This window comes from Hordeum vulgare, chromosome 2H (genome assembly GCF_904849725.1).
Source record: "Hordeum vulgare subsp. vulgare chromosome 2H, MorexV3_pseudomolecules_assembly, whole genome shotgun sequence".
In the NCBI taxonomy this organism is placed as follows: Eukaryota; Viridiplantae; Streptophyta; class Magnoliopsida; order Poales; family Poaceae; genus Hordeum; species Hordeum vulgare.
The window spans coordinates 623,298,953-623,312,429 of NC_058519.1; the positions used below are offsets into that span (position 1 = coordinate 623,298,953).

Below are 13,477 nucleotides of genomic sequence, written 5' to 3' on the forward strand. Positions count from 1 at the left end.
GTGTGAACTATATCACTTAGGTCAAACCATTCAGATAAAGTTGTTAATTCACACACCTCCTAAAGGAGAGTTGTAAAGTAGAAACATTCGACACTTGTACAAGAGTGCAATCTTGTTGCCGACAGATATCAAATAGGTCACACAACATAGTTTTCATAGAAAATCTCCAGCCCAACAATCACGCCGAAAAGAAATGCTCATTACATCACCTAACTCCCATTTGTAAAAGAAATGGTATCATTGAAAGACCAACAAACACTCTTCCAAAAGGGAGATTATGTTCCAGGCTTACTATGCATAAATGTTATGTTTATTGGTCCCATGTTTATATCATACGATTTTATCCAAATCACTATATCTATGATAAAAACAATCTCTTACTCGAGGCTGCCAACATGACCATGTTAAAGTCTCTAAGGTTAAGAACCCCCATGCCACCACATTCCTTCCCCATAGAGATAAGTTCCCACTTAGCAAGGTGATACTTATGGTCATTTCATAACTTAACCCAAAAGATATGTGACATTTGAGAAGTAATAGCATCAATGTCCCATTTAGGAAATTTGACCATAGACATCAAATAAGTAGGAATGCTATCAATACATGTAGTGAGAAGGATCGGTTTGCCCCTATAAGATAATTTTTTTCCAAGCCACCCATAAATGTTCCTGATGGTTATGTCGACGATAGTATGTAAATCTTCCCTTCTCAAAAATTCATGAAGGCATGAGAGCCCTTAAATATTTAAAAGGAAACGAACCCAGCTCACAAAATTTGCGTGTAAAGCAATTAGTAGCATCCTCACCCACATGTATAGCGTGCACCGCAGACTTATGAAAATTAAATTGAGCCTAGAAAGGATCTTAAAGTAGGAAAAAATCCACTTTAAATGCCTCGCATGTTCAGTGGAAGCACCCAGTGACGAAGGAGGAACACATTTTAGGTGTGGCAGAGCTTATGGAATGAAAAAAACTACGTATAATACAAAAGCTCACTAGATACCATATTTTACTTCGTGTTAGCATTCACACATGAATTAACCAGCAACTAGTCCCGGCACACAAGCAGATACCCATTGATATACAGTAATCTGTTGGCTCAAATCTTAAAGGTTGTAGTATATATATTGTATTACCTTAGTAAATGCGGCAAGTTAGGTGTGGCCGATGTCAAAGCTTGTCAGATAGTTGGCTCCGCCACTGAAAGCAGCCAGAAATAATATGATGTCATCTGCATCAGTTACCACAACCCAGGAATAACAGATGGGAGAAGGCCATAAATCAAATTATTATGCACAACCTCATAAATCATTTTTTTATGAAAACATTAGACACAAGGGTGAACAATAATGGGTAAGCAGAAAAGATGTCCCACCTAATCAGATAGGCACAATGAGGACACAAGCTTACATCAAGTATGTATCAATAGACTATGTATTCAGAATCCGCTGTTGTTGGGTTGGGACACCATTTATGTGGCCAGCGAGCCAAGCAGGGCACCCGCACATTTCTCCTTCTCTTTCTTGTGTCCTTCACGAACTATAATGCCTGTGCATTGTAGTATTGAAATATAAGTATCAAAGTTGTCAGAATCACGATTCTGAATTGGATCGGAGCTTCGTTGTTAGGATCGTGAATTGTAGAATTATAACTATCAGAATCGTAGAAACTTAAATTCTATGGGCAAAATCTTAGAATCGGAGGGGCTAGATTGGATTGTAAGATCGTAAGATTCTAAAGTCACGATTCTGACAACTTTGATAAGTATTCTAGTATGTTAGCTTGTGATTGACGTGTTCATCTTAATTTGACCGTGTAAATAAATGTTTATTAAATTCTACCTATGATTTATCGTATTATTTTGATGAAAAAAAATTATATAAGTAAATAAGAATGGAATTGGTTCAGAAGGTAAGTAAATTTAAATAATTGATTGTCTTACGAGAAAGATTGGACCAAGGGTGATGGAACGAAAAGATTCTTTCTAAGTAATACTTTCTCAGTCTCTAAACAATTCTACTTCAAACTACATATATATATATATATATATATATATATATATATATATATATATATATATATATATATAGTAAAATCTTTAAAACCTTTACATTTTGAAACGGATGGAATATATATAGACAGATACAGAAAGAGAGACCGGTAAGAAACTACTAGTACTGTACAAAATGCTCAATTAAAAAAAAGCACCAGATCGGAATTATTGGAATTCCCCTGGCGCACGGGGCGCAGCGCGAAAATCAAAACCCGCAGTAATTCCCTCCCCTCGAATGCTCTCTCCTCGCACAGCTGCCAAAAAAAAGCTCCTCCATCCTCTCCTCTCCTCTCCTCTGCGCTGCGCGTCCGCGTGATTTCTTTAATCCGCCTCCCCTCCCTCCCTCCTCGCCACTACTACTCCACTCCTCCATCCTCCTCCCCGTGACCCCCCTCCCCCTCTCCCCGTCCCCACCGCCCGCCTCCCCTCCCCTCCCCTCCCCTCCCGCTCGCTCGCTTTCGGATCTCGCCCTGCCGGCCGCTGCCGGACGCGCACGCGCACGCGGCGGCGACCCGGTCCTCCCTCCCTCCCAACTCCCTCTCGCGCCTGGTCATTATTACCGCCGCCCGCCGCAAGCATTGCGGGGGATCTGCCGCTCCGTCTGCCGCCCCGAGCTGCTCGCGCGACGGTGCACGCTGCCTCCCGCGGAGCTGGAAGCAGGAGCTCGGAGCCGGCGCCACCGCCTGCCGTTCCCCGCGCCCCTGGATCTGAGCTCGAGCGCGGCGGCGGCGATTGGTGGATGGGAGCTTGGGCCTGACCGAGGGCCAGCGCACGTCGGAGAGGCCAGGATGGCGTCGGCCGCGCCGCAGCAGCAGCTCGGAGGCCCCGTCAACGGCGGGACGGCGGCCGCCACGCCGCTGCACGGCTCCGCGGCGCCCGCCAGCGCCAACGGCGGCGACGGCTACGACAGCGACGGCAGCTACAACTTCGCGCCTCCGTGAGTAGCCCCCCAGCCTCCTCCTCCTCCTCCTCTTCCGTGCCGTCTCGTGTAGCTTTTTTTTCTTCAACGAATTAAGCCGCTCTTTGCCCGTCTCCTGTAGCTACTTCGGTTTGTTCTGCTTGGCGGAATGATACTACTTTCTGGACCTGTTTCGATTCTGGCATCACGATTAGATGAGATTTTTTGCTGCTTACGCATGCCGTGCCTTTTGGCATGTTTGTTCGTCCCAGGATTTGAATTTTCTAAGGTTGTTTCATAACAGAAAAGTTTTCCCAGACCGGTGGAAAGCGGAGAAAGGTCGGGTTCAGACTTGAGACGGACGCTTGTTTATTTAATCAGGGTTAATGTCGCTATATTCGGTTATGTTTGTTGGGCTTGTAATCATGACCTACCGCACTGCAATATACTGTAATGGTTATTTCCAACTGGAGACAGTCTCAACATCCTACTATGTTCTGTCTTTCCTGTCTCATTCTGTACGCAAGCTTTTGGTTACCTAATGACATGCAGTCCGATCAATATTTATGCTCTGAAAATTGCTTTTTGCAGTACTCCATCCACATTGTCCATGTCCATACCTCCAGAGCTTGCTGGAGCAATCCCGCTAATCGACAGGTTCCAGGTACATGTCTGCTTGATTCTGGCATACCCACTTTACCCAGGGACATGATATATCTCATGGAAATTTCAAAAGGGAGGGAGAAATCATCTGCTACTGTACGAAATGCTAACTTTAGCATCGAGCATAACCCGTTATTCTATAGATGCGTGGGACGGGGCTATAAATTAGTTTGTGTGTGGGGTGGGTGGGTTGTTTACATTAAGAAGGATAAGTTGCATTACTTCCATGCTTGAATTCTCTTCTAAACTACCAGAAAAAGGAGTTTCTTCTACCTACCACAGTACTCTCCATACAAAGGAACAGTAACAACTACCATTTTTTTGGTTGGGTCTCTCTACATTTCTCTTATTTTCTGTCTCAATGGCAACTTTTCGTAACCATTCTATAGATGCACTGAAACATTTTAGTACGATCAACTTTAATAGTATGCCACAAATTATTCAGTATTAGTTAGTAAGCACGAATATGGTTACCATAGTAACATTTTGTCCCAAGTTAAATTTAGTGTTGCAACATAACAGGTGGAGGGATTTCTCAAGGCAATGCAAAAACAGATTCAATCATCTGGAAAGCGTGGGTTTTTTATTAAAAAATCAGTGGGTCCGCAAGTTCGTGAGAAGTTCACTTTGGAAGATATGTTGTGTTTCCAAAAGGTAATGTTATTGAATCCTATTCCATGTACGAGATTATGTGGTAGCAATCTGATTTCTGAGCAAGTTCTCTTACTGTGTTCGTAAAATCTTATGCAGAGCTACAAAATCATCATGAAAATGCTTATGATGCCATTTTGTTTTATTAATTTAGCGTTTCTATGCTCTCTTTTCGCAGGACCCTATTCCAACTTCGTTACTGAAAGTACCTAATGACCTTGTAAGCCGCTCAATTAAATTATTCCATGTCATATTAAAGTACATGGGCGTCGATTCACCCGCAATAATAAGTTTGGAAGAAAGAATTGAGCTTGTTGCAAAGCTTTATAAGCATACTTTGAAGCGGTCTGAACTTCGAGATGAGCTATTTGCGCAGATTTCAAAACAAACACGTAATAATCCCGATCGGTAAGTAATAGGTTTGTCATGTAGAACAAGCACCTGCTGGCTTCAGATTTATTTGAGGGATCATAGTTTTATTGTTCTTGCAGGAGTTGGTTGATAAGAGCTTGGGAGCTAATGTATTTATGCGCATCTTCCATGCCACCAAGCAAAGATATCGGGGCATACTTGTCTGAGTATGTTCACTACATTGCTCATGGAGCCACAACTGATTCAGATGTTCGAGTTCTAGCACTGAACACGCTAAATGCATTAAAACGTTCGGTTAAGGCAGGCCCACGGGTTGCAATTCCTGCACGGGAGGAGATAGAAGCTCTTTTAACCAGCCGGAAGCTTACAACAATTGTCTTTTTCTTGGATGAAACGTTTGAAGAGATCACTTACGACATGGCAACAACTGTTGCCGATGCTGTTGAGGTATCTGCATTTCTCCTAAGCTAATGTGGGTTTGGAACTGATATGTGCCAAATGGTTCTTTAGAAGAATGTACGTAGTCAGATCTAGAAGATTGCTTGGCGGTATGCAACTTTGGTTGTGATTTGAGTTGTCGCTTTTGGTATAACGACTATTACATTAACCAAGTAATGGGCCTGTATTGTCAATACTTCCAAACTTGCCTCTTAGAGTGTGTCCATAGGGTGGTTCATTTAATTGATTTTCGTTTTGTTAGTTTTGTGGTCATGATAAAGTATGGGCGTGGATTGTCATTACACAAGTATGCACTGAATACAAGTCTTCCATTCATAGATTGAATGTATATTTTACTGGAACCGCCCAACCATAGTTAAAATGGAACCTGTGCCACAGCATCTCTGGCTGGATTCACTTGTATGTAGCTCATTGCTACTAGGTGTATACACAGTCTAGAGAGTTGCTCTGTTCAGAATTTCAGATACCTCATGACTGAGCCTAACCACCTTATACAATTAGGCTGTAGGTAGGGTGTCAGTATGGTTATTGACCGTTTTCATCACCATTCCATGCTCTGGGAAGTAAGTAGTCACAACTCACAGGGACCTTCTTCAGCTCCTATAGTTCCATAAGGTAAATGCACAGCTACTCAACCCTGCAAAGGTGTTGCACTTTGTGCTCTGTGTCATACATATGAGCCATTGTGGCTACTTGCTTATTCCTTAGTATTGTTTGACCAAATTGTGGTTATTCAACCATACTATCACATCCCAGTATACGTGTTTCTGTTGTACTTTTTCCTTAATAAGTTTTCGCTTCAAACTTGTATGCATGTTTTTTTTTGTTGACTTGAAGTCGTAAGTAAACAAAATATCCTGTTATGATAGGAACTTGCTGGCATCATCAAACTTTCAGTATATTCCAGTTTCAGTCTTTTCGAATGCCGAAAGATTGTTAATGGATCGAAGTCTTCAGAAGTTGGCAACGGTATTTCTTTTTACTCTCAAGTTGCAGCCTCCCTTTCTGTCGAAATTTAATTTAATTAATTTATTTCTGACATGCAGAGGAATACATTGGGTTAGACGACAACAAGTACATTGGGGACTTGCTATCTGAATTCAAGTCAGCTAAGGATCGCAACAAAGGAGAAATTTTGCACTGCAAACTTGTATTTAAGAAGCGCCTCTTTCGTGAGTCTGACGAGGCTGTGACTGACCCGATGTTCGTTCAGCTATCATATGTCCAGGTACTGGTTTACGTAGCCAGATGAAGAGCTTACAGTTTGTAGGCTATGCAGGCAATTTTGTTTCCAACATAGCACTGACCAGTATCCTTCTTCTGCAGTTACAACATGATTATATTCTAGGCAACTACCCAGTAGGCAGGGATGATGCTGCACAACTCACTGCTCTGCAAATATTGGTCGAGATTGGATTCATTGACAATCCTGAGTCCTGCGTGTACGTAGTTTATAAGGCTCTATGATCTCTTATCTTGCTTTTCCATAGTTTTTTCTTAATAATAATTCATCGTATTTTGTTCTGAAATGCCATTTTTCTTTTTGCTAGTGAATGGATATCTCTTCTAGAGAGGTTTCTACCTAGACAAGTTGCAATTACTAGAGCAAAGAGAGACTGGGAGCTCGACATCATCTCACGCTACCAGTTAATGGTATTCATCTAGCTGTGCAACTTTATGCTATTGAGTATCAACTGTAGATGAATCACATCACACAAATTTGTGCACTTAATTTTCTACACATGTTTTTTCATCTCCATGTCCTGCAATAATCATAACAGTGAGTGTATTTGTGATGCACCACAAACTGTATGAACACATAAGAAAGCGATGTTGTTCTAAATTTTAGTTATTTCAGAATTTCTCAAGGAATTAATTTTGATGCATGCCTGGTGATTTTTTTTCCCCACGATCTGATTCTACATTGGCAAGCACATGTGATATCTCAGTTACCTAAGCATTTCACTGTTGCATCCAGGAACACTTGTCAAAAGATGATGCAAGGAACCAGTTTCTCAGAATCTTAAGAACTCTTCCATATGGCAATTCAGTTTTCTTCAGCGTTCGGAAAATTGATGACCCAATAGGACTTTTACCTGGAAGAATCATTTTGGGAATCAACAAACGAGGGGTAAGATACTTTTTCATATGATGAAAATAGTATATGTCTTCTTCTAATTGAGGCTAATCTTGTAATTCTGCTTTAACGCAGGTCCACTTTTTTCGTCCGGTTCCTAAGGAATACCTACATTCTGCAGAGCTGAGAGACATAATGCAGTTTGGGAGCAGCAATACTGCTGTTTTCTTTAAGATGCGTGTTGCTGGCGTCCTTCACATCTTTCAGTTTGAAACTAAGCAGGTATTTTGAACCCTCACAGAGGAGATAGTACATTAGCGTAATCTTATAAAGCTGTCAACTGGGTCAAAGTAACCAAGTATTTATATTTTTAGGGTGAAGAAATATGTGTAGCACTTCAAACACATATAAATGATGTGATGCTCCGCAGATATTCAAAAGCACGGTCTGGCTCTGCTACTAGCACGGTTTCTCAGAATGATGTTTCTCAAGCAGATAAGCCACCAAATGCTGAAATGTATGACAAGCGCGTCCAAGAACTGTCAAAAGTAGTCGATGAGTCTCAGAAGAAAGCAGACCAGGTGAGTTCAGAACTTTGTGAGAAATGTCTTATTACCTGGTAAACGTTGTGCAAGCATTCTAGAATTTTTTCCATGCTAGTGCTACACTGCTACATTGAAATCCACTCCCTCCGTTTTAACATAAGTGTGTGATTTTAGTTCAATTTTAAGTTTTTAACTCAAGACATTCATGAAAAAGGATTGAAAAAATGTAACTAATAGGTCATTTCATTGCAATTGGATTGAAAAAATGTAACAAACAGCTAGTAGGTTAAAAGGATTGTAATACCATGTATGTAACTAATAAATATTTGATTTTTTTGCTAGCTATGCACATTGTAATGTGCCCAAGTGTATTTGCAATTTTCAGTTTACATGACTTCTTCCATAAGGAAAGACTAAAATTCCCGTTAGCTGATGTTTTTGAAACCTAACTTTTGTCTTGCAACATATTAGAGAAAATGACACCATCTTTTACATGACTGGCCATCTAAGTACTTAATGGTCCTTTTTTATTGTTAGTTGCGGGATGAGTTACAGAGGAAGACACAACAAGAAAGAGAGATGCAAGAAGAATTGGAAGGGCTAAGAGATACCTTACAATCTGAACGACATATCATTAAAGAAGTAACAAGTGAGCGGGATAGGCTAAAATCCCTATGTGATGAAAAGGAATCTTCTTTGCAGGTATGGTGATGTGCAATTTGTGTAGTTAAATTGTTTGGACCATCTAACTTGCAATTTTATTAGGTTGCATTGGTGGAGAAAAATAGACTGGAGACCAGATTAACAAATGGTCAGGGCCACGAGAACAATACTAAAATAGACTTATCTGGTAACCATTGTGAAAGAGATACTTTGACGACCGTAGGCAGCGTCAACAGTGGCATTGAGGTATTTTACAACAGTCATGTACATTATGGTTGAGCTTATTGTTGCAAATATTTCATGGTTCATTTGTTTATCTTGTGTTTGAAAAGATGTTGACTAAGCTTGAGGAGGAGTTGAAATCATGTCAAAAAGAGCTTGCTGCCTCGAAAGAAGTATTAAAGAAGTTAATGATAGAAAAGAATATGCTTGAACAGAGGATTCAAAGGCTTGAAAGAGCAAAAAGTGAAGAGGTTTTTTGTTTAATCATCAAACATTTCCTTTTTCCTGTTCCTGGTCTTGCAGCGAATACTTTATTTGCTTCATATTTCTGAAAATATTGTTACTTTAACTATGCAGAAAAGTACGATGCAAAGAGTTTATGAGGATGAATGTCGTAAGTTAAAAGCTCATACAGCTACACTGGAAAAAAATTTGGAAAGTACAACACAGTCATTAAATGTCGCTGAGTCAACTCTTGCTTTGAGAAATACTGAGGTGGATACATTGCAAAATACTCTCAAGGAGCTTGATGAGTTAAGAGAGTTTAAAGCGGTATGTGTAAGACATAATATCCACATTCAGTCTCTTTTAGGTTCTGTAGAAATTCACATACGTCCATTGTGCGTTCATTCAGGATGTAGACAGAAAAAATCAACAGACCGCTGAGATCCTTAAAAGGCAAGGAGCACAATTGGTTGAGCTTGAAAGTCTTTATAAGCAAGAACAGGTTTTGCGAAAGCGTTACTATAACACAATTGAAGGTATGGTAGAATAAAATATTCACACAACTGCAGTTATTATGGTATTTTTACAACAACTTGATTATAAATTGAGCTGCAACTCTTCACAGATATGAAAGGAAAAATAAGAGTTTTTTGTCGCTTGCGTCCTCTAAACGACAAGGAGGTTTCTTTGAAGGATAAAAATATTGTATGCAGTCCTGATGAATTTACAATTGCACATCCGTGGAAAGATGACAAGTCAAAGCAACATATATATGATCGTGTTTTTGATGCATATACCACCCAAGAAGATGTATTCGAGGACACGAAGGTAAAATATATCTAAATTTAGGTTTTCTTTCTGTCGCAATATAATTCACTAGAGCAACATATATATGATCGTGTATCTGATATTATTCACCTTTGTTTTGTTGAACATGGTGCAGTATCTAGTACAATCAGCTGTTGATGGCTATAATGTTTGTATATTTGCTTATGGTCAAACTGGTTCCGGAAAGACTTTTACAATCTATGGTTCAGACAACAATCCTGGTCTTACTCCAAGGGCTACGTCAGAACTTTTTAGGGTTATAAAGCGTGATGGCAACAAGTATTCATTTTCCTTGAAGGTAAGAACTATTTTTCATGTGCATTTTATATTCCATATGACCGGGAAAACATCTCTTCTTTCTGGACTGTTCAACAAGCATAATTTTCAATGTTGACGAAATGATTTGTATTGTTAGCACTCCAGTGTTGATCATTATATATTGTTTGGGTCCTTTGTTGACTCTAGTCGTTATCATATGACGTCCAGGCATATATGGTGGAACTCTATCAAGATAATCTTGTGGACCTGTTGTTGCCCAAAAATGCTGTGCGACAAAAATTAGAAATAAAAAAGGACTCTAAGGTATACAAGCTCCTTCCTTATATGCATTTGCTTCCCATTTTTCATACAGCTCTGTAGAGTTAATGGTCATCCTATAATCCTTATTTATTTGGGTGTTTTACTTTTTCTTGTAGCTCTTCAGTAAGACAAGTTACAAGTTTCCATGTTTGATTTTTCTTGTGACTTTTGACTTCTGAGCATCACCTCCTGTAGGCATCAACTATTTTTGCTATCTTGGTTTACTTCTGTAGTTGAAGAGCAGACAATTTTACCAGTTTTTAGATAATAGACCACTCCTTGGTAATGATGATTATTTTCATATGCTTCCATAATAAAGCTGCACAGTTCTAAATAACTATGGTAGGAGAGCAATAGTGGTTAGGAAAAGTTCATCATCTCCACCTGCACAATTATTTTGGGAAGTGTAGAGTTGACTTCCCTTTGTTAACACGTGGAAGCATGTCTTTCATGATCAGTAGATATTTATATTTCTATGCAGCTAGCTAACTTGTGCTTTTCTTTCTAGGGTGTTGTTACTGTCGAAAATGTTACAGTTGTAAACATTTCAAGTTTTGAAGAACTGAAGACTATAATCACAAGAGGTTCTGAGAGAAGACACACCGCTGGAACAAATATGAATGATGAGAGCTCGAGATCTCATTTAATCCTTTCAATAATTATTGAAAGTACCAATCTCCAAACTCAATCTTATGCAAGAGGAAAGGTATGACAGCATGAATTTGAGAAGTTCACATAACTTTTGTTCAGTCGTAGCTCGTTTTTATTTGATCCGTATTCCAATAAGAGATTTGCATGTTATGATGGTCTACCTTCAATTGTGAACACTTCATATTTGTAGAACTATGTATGCTTGCTATAAAAAATAGTCATATCTTTCACTTGATGCAGATTTGGCAAACACTGAGGAATAAAACTAGAAAACTACTCTTATATGGACATACTTCAACTACTCCCTCCGATCTGTATTAATTGAGGCTGTTTTAGTAAGTTGTACTAAAGCCGTGTCAAGTAATATGGCTCAGAGGGAGTATCATAATTGCTATGCCTCAATTTTCTTAGCTTAAAGTTCTCGCGTTTATGCCATTTGCTTCCCCAAAAGAACAAACTTCTCTCCTATATGTTTTGTCTTTTCAGTCAGTATTTCTAGTCAAATGGAATTCGTTTTATTTCCTTCAGAAAATGTGGTATCTCGTTAGGTTTGCCTACTTGGTCTAGCTCCTAATCAAATTATTGTTTCGTAATGTTCATTCTCTTTCGTTTGATATTATTTAATTCACTAGAAATTTAGTTTTGTAACATGCATTAATTTGCTTTTTCTTAACAAATTGCTGACATTGGTATTCCTTTTGAACTGAACAGCTAAGTTTTGTGGATCTTGCTGGTTCCGAGAGGGTGAAAAAATCTGGTTCAGCGGGAAAACAATTAAAAGAAGCACAGAGCATCAATAAATCCCTTTCTGCATTGGCTGATGTTATTGGTGCTTTATCTTCTGATGGCCAACATATACCATACCGGAACCACAAGTTGACAATGCTTATGAGTGATTCGCTTGGAGGCAATGCAAAAACATTGATGTTTGTGAATGTTTCACCAGCGGAGTCAAACTTGGAGGAGACTTACAACTCACTCATGTATGGACTTCCCATTGCTTATTTACTCTTTGCATTTCTTTTTCATTGCCATCGTTGTCTATCTCTCAGATTGCTTTGTGGACACGAAAAGTTAACTGAATTTTCTTGCATCGCATGCTTTAATATCCTGCATGATGTGCATAGCTTCTGTGATATTTTTTTGTTCCATGGTTTTCAATTTGCAGTGCAGCTGTTCACTGACATTTTTTTGGCCTGCTGTAGGTATGCTTCACGAGTACGCTGCATTGTGAACGACACGAGCAAGCACGTTTCCCCCAAAGAAATCATGCGGTTGAAGAAGCTGATTTCTTATTGGAAGGAGCAAGCAGGCAAGCGGAGCGAGGGCGATGAACTGGAGGAAATACAGGAAGAGAGGATATCAAAAGAGAAAGCCGACACCCGGTTGGCCGCTTGAGGCTGAGATACAACCGCTGACGCCTTCCCCCCTGAATGCACCTGGTTTCCGTTCTCACACCCAGCCGCAGAGGTGACCCAGTGCTTCGCCGAAGTAGTGGATGGAATGTTTCTGAAAATGTATAGTTAGCGATTATATATTATGGCGGGGGCGCCTGTTTGTACAAAGAGCCTGTAGTATACATTCATAGGAGAAGGGATGAAGAGTTTTTAGGAGAGAAAATCCCACTTTCTTTTGTCGTCTTAGCGGTGATTGTCGGCCTTTTGCTTCTATGTAGAAATGCCAGCGTTGGGTACGGCTACCAGTGTTATCATCGATGATTAATTGGCAGCAAAGTGTTTATTACTATGGATATAAGCAATTCACGAATACCTGGAGGATGCTGAAAAGTACCAGTCTTGGAGAATTTGGATACCTTTGGTGGTGTCACAAGTAGGGTGATAAGCATCACAACTTTCAGACAGCTGGTTATTTTATATAATTTTTTGTAGGTTTATCAATATAATAAAATTAACATATTTATTTTAATTAAAAAATGCAATTTATGCGTTAGCATGATGGCAACAGTCAACCCCAGCTGTCCCAGGTCAACCCTGACAGCTGAGCCCCACCTGTTAGAGACACACATGTCAGAGACAGCGGCCTAACCAGGATTTTATTTAAACTAATTAACTATTTGGACCCACATGCCAGTGTCACAAATTCAAATTAATTAACTTAATTAACTGATTGAGTTAATTAGTCGGTGGGGAACCCACCTGCCCGTGTCTGTTTAAAATGATAGAGAAAATTTATCTAAGGGAAAATCTAATCAACGACGCCGCACTAGGCCGTTCCCGACTGCTTGCGTCGTGCATGCATTTTTTTCTTCATGGGTTACTATCCAATGTTTAGTGGAATTTTGTCTATATAGAGTAAACACGCATGTTTGTCGAAATGTTCTACCTCGTACTACCATCATCACATTATATTATTTTTCGAATTTTAAAAATAATTTACCTCACAAACCAATAATTCGATTAGAGATCCGTTTTCATCGATAAGTTCGTCTCGGCGTGGCCTTCAAAACAAGATCATATATTGATATGTTTTGATGAATTTTTCGTTCGTTATCGGTTGCCACAATTACATCATCATAGTTTTCATATTAAACATGTACAGTTGTCATAAAAATTATACATAGTTACGTGAACA

General features: G+C 39.5%; 1 protein-coding gene across 1 annotated transcript; it reads left to right on the forward strand.

Annotated features, from left to right (window-relative positions):
- Positions 1-2,544: 2,544 nt before the first annotated feature.
- LOC123427988 (kinesin-like protein KIN-14I) lies at positions 2,545-12,672 on the forward strand. Its single transcript, XM_045112130.1, has 23 exons — positions 2,545-2,989; positions 3,542-3,614; positions 4,136-4,267; positions 4,443-4,672; positions 4,756-5,083; positions 5,965-6,064; positions 6,142-6,323; positions 6,422-6,537; positions 6,646-6,748; positions 7,074-7,226; positions 7,308-7,454; positions 7,547-7,753; positions 8,255-8,419; positions 8,483-8,626; positions 8,713-8,853; positions 8,960-9,154; positions 9,237-9,363; positions 9,453-9,655; positions 9,771-9,953; positions 10,142-10,237; positions 10,743-10,940; positions 11,597-11,868; positions 12,091-12,672. Exons 1-23 carry the CDS (start codon positions 2,841-2,843, stop codon positions 12,281-12,283), a joined length of 3,837 nt encoding a protein of 1,278 aa, XP_044968065.1. The 5' UTR covers positions 2,545-2,840; the 3' UTR covers positions 12,284-12,672.
- Positions 12,673-13,477: the final 805 nt, after the last annotated feature.